At 27.4% G+C, this 10115-nt stretch overlaps 1 protein-coding gene across 1 annotated transcript in view; it reads right to left on the bottom strand.

Moving 5' to 3' along the window:
- Positions 1-352: 352 nt before the first annotated feature.
- Zip102B (Zinc/iron regulated transporter-related protein 102B) overlaps positions 353-10115 on the bottom strand; it is a 31250-nt gene continuing 21487 nt past the window's right edge. Inside the window, exon 6 of the mRNA XM_029321131.2 lies at positions 353-699. Coding sequence (XP_029176964.1) covers positions 451-699 — 249 coding nt within the window. The 3' untranslated portion in view covers positions 353-450. The remainder of the gene's footprint in view (positions 700-10115) is intronic.

Below are 10115 nucleotides of genomic sequence, written 5' to 3'. Positions count from 1 at the left end.
GCCGCCAATCCAGCTACCGGACAGCTGTTCAACTATAGTTTTTTTTTCCCTAACACTTCGTACGACACACACCGACATACAACGCACATAACTTCGTGGTCCCAAAATGACGGCTCATGCGACAACCTTCCTTCCCCTCCCGTCATTCATCTACGGATCTTGGTCTAGATTTGCTCGTGAATAGTTTAGAAGTACATACATCTTAAAATTTTTTAATAATTAAAATCATATCTTTATAAAAAATAGATCTTTTACTGCGTAATATACATCTATTAGTAATTTTCATTTTTTTTCTCAGTATATATTGATCTTAACCATATTTTTTATAGTTTAGGTTATAGTTTTAAAATAATTTTATGTCATAAGAATAAAACTTTATTAAATTAAAATAATAATTTTGCTAAACATTACAGATGTGAAAAAAAATCTTTTATATAATACTTATTTTAATCAATGATGATGTCCAGTTGTAATCAAAGCAGGTAAAAATGATCCTATTACCAAGAATAATATTTCTTTAACTTTAAGTCCAGTCACAGATGACGTCGTACCTTCGACGTTTGGCAAATGTAAGTAATTACTGTTTCTTGTCATTAATTCTGGCAAAACATGTACAGTTGCTACATAAAGAAATGTTCCAGCACTAAATAACATAGCCAAACCAGTTGCATTGACAGTACTTAGCGTTTCTTTTCCTTCCTGCAACAATAAAAAATTTATAATTTATTAAAAATTAAATTTTATATTATAAATATACAAATTAACAGTAAAAATTAAAAAAAAACAAAAAGTGTACAAACTCTCCCTCTCTCTTTTCCTTTCCTCTTCTCTCACATTCAAGATTATTACAGTTATATAAACAAATAAAAGGATTTTTATAAAACTTGTCAAAATTTCATTTTTATATATGTATATCAATAGGAATAAAATAAAATAAGTAAAATATAACATATGTGATATAATAAAAGGCCAACTTAACGAGCTTATATGCTATTAATTGAAAAATTTATTTATTAATTTACTTCATACTATACAAAAGTTCAGATAAACGTTTCGACTGTACGACAGTCTTTCTCAATATCCTAATAATATGTTAACAAATTAATTTAGTCATTTCGACATCATAAATAAATACAACAATTATAAGATTATATGACGAACGCAGTACAAATTCATGTATGTTGGCATGAGTTAGAGCGTCAGATGCTGTTATATTATGTAACCACTGTGAACAAATTAATATATCCGCTCAAATATTACATTTAGATTTTTAATAAATAGTATTAACTTACTTTTTTGTCAACGAACATAACACTTTTTTAAAAAATTATTTCTTTTTACTTAACATAGTCACAATGTGTACTTTTTTAAAAAACAAATCGATATCTGTATCTTACAATGTCGGCGCGCTGTATATATACCCAATTTTTAAGATGACGTAGACAATTTTTTTAGAATATCATAATAAGAACCGTCAAGACGCTCGGTGTCCTTTTTTAGGTTGATACTGTTGTTTTCTTCTTTAATATATATCATTTCTGATATCAACCTTTTATAATAATTCTTTTCATAATCTAGGATTTTTGTGTCGTTCCAATTGAAATTGTGTGTAAATTTTACAATATGATCAGAAACCACCGAGTGCCTTGCTGAATCTAATCTAATATTATTTTTATGTTCATTTACTCTTGTACCTAATTGTCTTTTCGTCTGTCCTACATATGTAGCATCACAATTATTACATGAAATCTTATATATGACCCCTGAATTATTTTGGAGCTTTTCTCTGTCTTTTTGCGTTTTTATGACTCTGTTTAATTTCTTTAGACATCTGTATCCTACTGTTATATTTGATTTCTTTAATTCTGATGCTACTAGTTCCGAGATTCTTTCAATATAAGGTATCGCTATGAATTTTTTATTATTGTCATTATTTATGATTTCGTTAACATAATATAACATATTAAACATATAAAATAACATTTATTTTTAAAAAGGCACACTAAATCAGTATTTGTATCGATTCATATTTTGTTGTTCTTCTCTACAATATTAATTAGATATCTTATGCACTGTATGTTATTTCATTTCATTAGTGATACATTTATTTAAGCAAAAATCGTGTAATTTAATGAATAAATAATTATTTCTTAATTCTACAATATTTCTTAATTTTTAAATCTTGGTAGAACACCAAGAATAATACGTGCTTTGTGCACGGTTGATTATTTCCAATGAAAAACTTTATTTTCATTGGAATGTACGTAAGAACATCCGCGTATGGCTCTTAATAAAGACCTTCCTTAGTTGTATTTATTTGTTTAATTAAACAAAATACTGAGGAAAATGAATAACATATAAATAATTTTATTGGTTTAATGAAAATTTTTAACATCATTGCTTTCGAAGAACCATTGTTTTAAATCATAATGCATTTTTTTCGATTTTGCACTATTATTATATTAAATAGATGTCATTTTCAAAGATTTTGACAGTTTGAATTCATAAGTTTAGCAATTTAAGTAATTTTGTTCATAGTTTTATTTGTTAAATATAAATTTTATATCAAAATTTGTCTTTAAAATATAGCAACAGTTCTTTTAAGTACGTGCTGTAAACTTAGATATACTATAAATATTATAAATGTTTAGATGTATCAGTATGTACATAATTATGTTTTTGTGCATCGGCAAAAACATTTTTTTTTCAAAGTTTATTAAAATTCCTGGCTTCTCATCACCGACCATGTTGGAATCATGACGTCAAAGGCAAGAAAACACACTAAAAATTCTAAGATGCCATTTCGAAATAAAAAGATATTTCGACGAATCAGTACTTCAGATGGTTTTAGCACTCTTAAAATAATCGAAAACTATCCTTTACCCTATATGGCACTGTTGAACAAAAAATACCAGCACGAAACTAGTTATTTCTTATAGTTTTGTTTTTATAATTTCTTATAGGTTTTTTGGACGCTAAACACGAATTTGTCTTTAAAATTGCTCTATCACGTCATAATTTTAAGAGACATGCAATTAAAGTTGCAAAAAAGGGCTTTTTTCACGAACTTTGTCATATTATAGCTACAATATGCGATGTGTTAAAGAAGTTTTTGGCCACCAAAATAAAGTATATTGTTAGGATTGAATTTGTATTCAGTGACTTAAAAGACCTTTAAGGATGTATGAGACATCTAAAAATAGTACAAAATTTATAAAAATTATAGATTACTGCTACTTTGATACCAAAACTGTTGTTAACACATTTGGCTTTTAATTCACTAACTCATTTAAAAGGTAATTTAAATTTTTGCTAGTTTTACACATAATCTTATGACAAATCGTTACCCTGATTGATTATATTACGTTAAAATAATATCAAAAAAATTATACCATTTATTTTAAATCTTTACATGTATAATTGGAACTTTAAAGAACAATGTTGCAAAATTAACATTCTCTAAATCATTTAGAACAAAAAAAAATAATAATTTGTTGAAATTCTGATTTTTTTCCGAATTCTGAGTAATTGATTGTGTCAACGCTGAAAACAGCTGAAAGTTAGGATATCAAATTAGCGATTTTCTATAAGATGAATAGCGTTGATACTTTTGTCTCCAATTGTATCTCCCGTACATCCTTAAGAATAAATTAACATAATTTGAATTAATATTAATTTAAGACTGTTACTCGTCAACCTAAGTAAGTCACTTATTTAGTCAGATAACTTCTGCAATACCCTATATTCAACTATGGATATCTTATGAATCATAACCGACACCGAAAATTCTTATTGAGGAATTTTTAAAGTAACCTAATAATATACTTTATTTTAGTGGTAAGAAAACTTCTTTAGTACCTCGCATATTGTAGTTATAATAAGACAAAGTTCATAAAAATAGCCCTTTTTGCAATTTTAATTGCATGTCTCTTAAAATTGTGACGTGATGGAGCAATTTTGAAGACAGATCCATGTTCAGCGTACAAAACTATAAGAAGCGATTAGTCTGGTTCCGGTGTTCGAAATTCATTTTTTGTTGAACAATGTAATCAATCAACAGCTGTAAAATGACTGTAATATGAGGCCCAGTCCGTTTGATCTTTGCACATGCACATTTATTCCGCATGACAAAGTCTGATGTGACAATCATTTTATGGTTATTGATTGATTGTCAAAAGAAAAGAATGATTTTAGAGATATTTTAAAGGTATGCTAAAGTCATCTGAAATAGTATTTCATCAATTATCTTCTAAAATAAGCATCGAATTTTTAACGTATGCTTTCTTGCCTCTAACGTGACGTTAGGATTGTGACAATCCAATATGGCCGCGGCGAGGATCCAAGAGCCTTGAATAAAGAAATAAATAGTGTAATACATTCTATAATCTTCAACAAAATTAAAAGATTATTTTGAGATAAATTGAAAAAAATAAGCAAAATTATGAAATTCAAATTTATATAAATGCATTTCATGGAAAGTGATTACAAAGCGATATTTCGGAAAGCATTTTAAAACAGGAGTTTCTTCCATCTATTTTAATCCTGAATGTTTAAGTGATCTTATTGATTTCAATAACTTTGTATCTCTGTATATTGTAAAAAGAAAGTATTGAATATTCGTCAGCAAACGTTAAAAAAATCGCCGTGATTTTAAAATTATAAATATCAGAAAATTAAAGCATACTTTATATTACCTGATGATTCAAACGCAAAATAAGGTCTAAAAATGCATAATTCCATATAGTTTTTCGACTTTTCAAAAGATCTATCCTACATCACTGTTTTAAATGCAAAATGAAGGAAACATCAGTCATATTTATTTTTTATCTTCTATACTAATATGGAGTATATTGCCATTAGAAAAGTACATAGAAAACATATGTGAAATTGTGTATTTTTAAACCTTGTGTTGCATTTAAAAAAATAGCGAGCAGTAAAAAAAAGAATTTCTCTTTACGTGAATACTCGAAAATTTATAAAATTGTATTTTTAGATATCATTTTGTAACTGAATTACTGCATGTAAAATAAACCTCACTTCACCTTAAAAACTTTGAGTTAAAAACTTACGCGGAATCATACAATACATATTTTGAACTTTTCAGACGGTAAAATGTTAACAGTATGCTAGTACATCTAGTAAAATTCAATCATGATTTAACGGCAGATTTCAGTGTGTTGTTTCCTCGTTAAATTTAATTTCTAAAAACAGTTTGCAAATATGCATTGTGCAGAGCACAAATTTTGCTTGGTATTACTGCCAAAACTTATTTAGGAAATGTATCTCAATTCAAGATTACTTTTTTCTCGCCTATTTCTCTACAGGGAGGTCAAAGAAGAATATAGGAATTCAATAATCTTGAATTGAGATACATTTCCTAAATAAGTTTTGGCAGTAATGCCAAACAAAATTCGTGCCCTTTGCATAATTATCTAGTTGCAGTAAAAAATTAATTTCTGCTATAATTACCATACAAATATCCGCGTTCGGCTTCTATAGCGCGTTTATTTTAAATATTTAGTTTTTTCTATACAAAGTCATTAAAGTTATTTAAAAACATCTTAATTTTTAACTTTAAATAAATTTTATTATTTATAGTTGTAGCATGTCTCTCTTGATAAGTAATGTGATCATACATAAGGTCTTATTAAGGTTAAAATAAAAAAAACATGAAATATTATATGAAATGGCAAAGTCCAACAGTTTTTAAATAAATGTTTGAAATTACTACCATTTGCAAGTAAATATATGTTTATTCGACGTAAAAACTTCACACTACAATTAATATTTAGAATGTTACATTTTTTGTAATTTTAAGATTTGTTACGAGACACGTAACACATTGTTTTTTATTGACATAACTGCCCCTATAAATATCAACAAATCAATCATGTCAACAAACAATAACGTGTAAGCTACGTAAATAAATCATATCTCAAAACAAATCATATCTGTTTACAAAAAATATAACACACTAGATATTAACTGCAGTGCAAAGTTTATTTTTACATCGAAGACACATGTTTATTTGCGAATGGCAGTACTTCATTTTAAAAACTTTTGGCAACAAGAACTAAACACTTTTTTGCAATTTTACATTGTTTTTTATTGCAACCTCCTTGACTATATGTGGTTATTTTATTCGTCAAGAAACGCTACAATTATATGTAATAAAAATATATTTTCTCAGTTGAAAAAAATCAGGGTATTTTAAAAATAATCTTAATTGTTTAGAAAAAATTAACTTTGTCAAACAATACTTCGATACTAAACAATCTTCAGGAAATAAAAATTTCATATATTTTGGATTCATATTTTATATCGCCAATAAAAATTAAGATGAGAAAAAATTCTTTTATTTATTGACTAAACTCTGGCATTCCTCTGTTAAGGTGCAATTACGTTTCGATTGTGATGCTTTTCAAGTAAAAAATCTACGAATTGATGTTAATTATTCATGTCACATGATAATTGTGAAAACCGTCTATGTTCAAACGGTAATGAGTTTATACTTATATTTCATATATTGTTCAGTTTCAGAAATATGAGCCTATAACATCTTTAGTGATTCATCCCGTATAAATATTATGCATAATTAAATAATTTAAAAAATTATATTTTAACAATCAGTTTAATATTCTGAAGCTTATATTAGAATTGAATCAGAAATTGTGATTTTGAACAAGATAATTTTGATACAAATACTACATATAATCTCGTTAACCATGCTTTACAATCTCTGTCTGAGATAAAAACTTGACTGTGAGATAATACGTATAATAGAGGTAAACTATAACTCGATATAACATATCTTATGATATTTTATTACATTTCTGTCATTATTTAAAGAAAATAGGTTATATACTATGTTTCTGGTTTTTTAACATCAGCATAACTCGATTTATACCGCGTTTTGGCCATCATGCCATACTTGCAGATATGTATATTTTTAACAATATTCTATCAATGTAACATGATATTATCAGCGCATACACGCCCGCACATACACACGCACCCATGTACGCACACACGCACGTACCCACGCACGCACCCACGCACGCACCCACGCACGCACGCACACTAACAGCATGTATAGGCACACACTGACAAATGAAGTTCTCTTTCTCTCCCTATTTCCCTCTATGATGGCTCTCTTTTCACACAACACGCTTCGAAATACCGTCAATAAAGAACTTCAGATTACAATTACTCATAAAGGATACTGCTACGTATCCCCATTTTGTAATATGTCATTCCTAACATTATCATGCATTATATATTAATTTTTTTAGCAAAATACATAAACAATTTCTGCCGCAATAAATTAAAATATCCCTCTAAAACACGTTTTGTCTATACCGTACGTGTTAAAATTTGTAACTTTGAGATTGAATATCTCGATTTTGGAATCGTTCGGTTCTTATAATTGAGGAAGTGTATAGATAACATTATTAGCAGCATATATATCCAAATTTCAAGCAAATACATAGAACATCGATTAACTGAACATCGGTGAACGTCCTTAAGTTTTAAAACCCTTTCTTAAAATTTAAATTCTTATTTTTTCAAAATAAAGTTACAATTATTAAAAATTTGCGTATTTTTTAGATTATTTTTTGATCCCTTAACTATTGTGAGGAATGTATATACATATGGGGCATTATTTATGAAGTAATCCACTCAAATTTTCAAAATTTTCCAATCACGCTGAAATTTGCAGAAAGTGTAGTCCTATTAAAAGTAAAATTATTCCTCAAGTTGTTTGGTCCACACCATACAGGCTCTGTGTTAACAGGGACTTGAATCATTTTGGCCATTACGTCCAACTTCAAACATTGATAATTTTTAAAAGACTACTACGATTTTAAAAAATAAGGTGTGATTTTGAAAGGTCTTTTTGCGTACTTTAATCTAGTAAAATTGTTTTCTTCTTTCAATAACAATTTATATAAAATTTTCAAAAAACAAAGTAAAAATCAATTTTTTCTCAAATTTAGACATCTTCGATTTTCTTCAAAAAAATCTTACAAAAAGTAGAAATCTTTCCCTTTAAAACGCTTCCAAGGCCAAGATGGGCAGGCTTTTAGTTTCAAGATATAGTTCATTTTAGAACCAAGCGCGTCACCCACGATGCAGTTTGGGCGCTGTTACAAATACAGAAAGATATCTGGCCAGTTCTATTGCTTGTGACCAGACGTGATGACTTCTTATATGTATATATTATATATATGTATGTATGTTATATATATGTACATATATAAACATATATATATACATACTTACAAAGTATCTGATAAGTTAACCGAAAAGAGAGGATGCAGGGTATAAAAACAAATTGTTAAAAAGAAACAGAATAAGATTTAAAAAGCAGGAACGTTTGTTATGTCGATTAACTTACGTTTGCTTTTCAATTTTGTATTTTATAAAATCTCTTCTAATTCTCTTAATTTTAGGAAAAATAACATTATTTATTGTTTAAGAATAAATGTTCCTGCTTTTTAAATCTTATTTTGTTTCTTTTTAACAATTTATTTTTACTCCTCCATGCTCTTTTTCTAACTTATCAGATACTTTGTAAGTATGTATATATACATGTTTATATATGTATATATATGAAATACATATATATATATATATATATGTATTTCATATATATACACACATATATATATATATATATATATATATATATATATATATATATAATATATGAGAAGTCACCACGCTTGGCCACAAGCAATAGAACTAACCAGATATCTTTCTGCATTTGTAATAGCGTCCGAACTGCATCATGAGTGACACGCTTGATTCTAAAATGGACTATATCTTGAAAACTAAACTAACCTGCCCATCTTGGCCCTAGAAGCGTTTTAAAGGGAAAGATTTCTACTTTTTTTTAATTTTTTTGAAAAAAATCGAAGATGTCTAAATTTGAGAAAAAATTTATTTTTACTTTGTTTTTAAAAATCTTATATAAATTGTTATTGAAAGAAAAAACTAATTTTACAAGATTAAAGTACGTAAAAAGACCTTTCGAAATCACACCTTATTTTTTAAAATCGGAGTCTTCTGAAAATTATCACTGTTTGAAGTTGGACGTAACGGCCAAAATGATAAAAATTCAAGTCCCTGTTAACACAAAGCCTGTATGGTGTAGGCCAAACAACTTGAGGAATAATTTTACTTTTGATAGGACTAAACTTTCTGCAAATTTCAACGTGATTAAAAAACTGAAAATTTGGGTGGATCACTTCATAAATAATGCCCCATATGTATATGCAGGATGCGCGAAAAGTCCCTGAACGGTCCAATATTTCGGAAAGAAAGCATTTTATAAAAAATGTTTTAAATAAATATTGTAGTATTTAAAAGAATCCATTTAGTGTTTTAAATATTTTTATCTTAGATATAGTATTGTCGAGATCATATCAAGGTCATCTGGAATTTTTTAAATAAAACTATATTTTTTATTTAAATCGATTCCTTATAATATTCTGCATAAAAATTTGTACGGGTAGAATGATCAAAAAATAAATATTTTACAAGATATTTTATACATACTTTAATTCGATATAATTTTACATAAATATATTTCACATAAACATGAAATATATATATATATATATATATATATATATATATATATATATATCGTAAAATGCTCATTTTCCAATTATCTTACGTCAACACTTTTATCAATTAGTGTAAAGAAAACACATTGTTTTAGGGAAAAATATGTGATTTACAGCTAGCAACTGTTTTTTCTCGTGTCTACTAAAAGTACCGTATTTCCTCTTAATGGCAGATTTCTTAGAACATTTCAAGACGAAAATCTTAATACAAAAATGTCGAGGTTATAATAATTTTTAAACGGAAAAAGATTATATTTTACGAGTGACAACTAATTTCGCGCAGAACTCCGTCACGGCAAAATGACAAGTAAAAGCGTTTTATGAATGCAGCCTTTTATGATATTAAGATTATCGATATAATAGCATTGTTATTATGTATATTTTTCCACTTTTCTACTCATTGCATTAGTATTCTTTTTATGAAAAATGGATTCGAAAACTAAAGATATCTAAGAAATAATTCAAATAAAAATTTGTAACATG

The sequence above is a fragment of the Nylanderia fulva genome, unplaced genomic scaffold (assembly GCF_048542155.1).
Source record: "Nylanderia fulva isolate GAGA-0341 unplaced genomic scaffold, ASM4854215v1 Scaffold116, whole genome shotgun sequence".
In the NCBI taxonomy this organism is placed as follows: Eukaryota; Metazoa; Arthropoda; class Insecta; order Hymenoptera; family Formicidae; genus Nylanderia; species Nylanderia fulva.
Note: the sequence above shows the minus strand (reverse complement) of the source record. Positions and strands in the feature narration are given on the sequence as shown.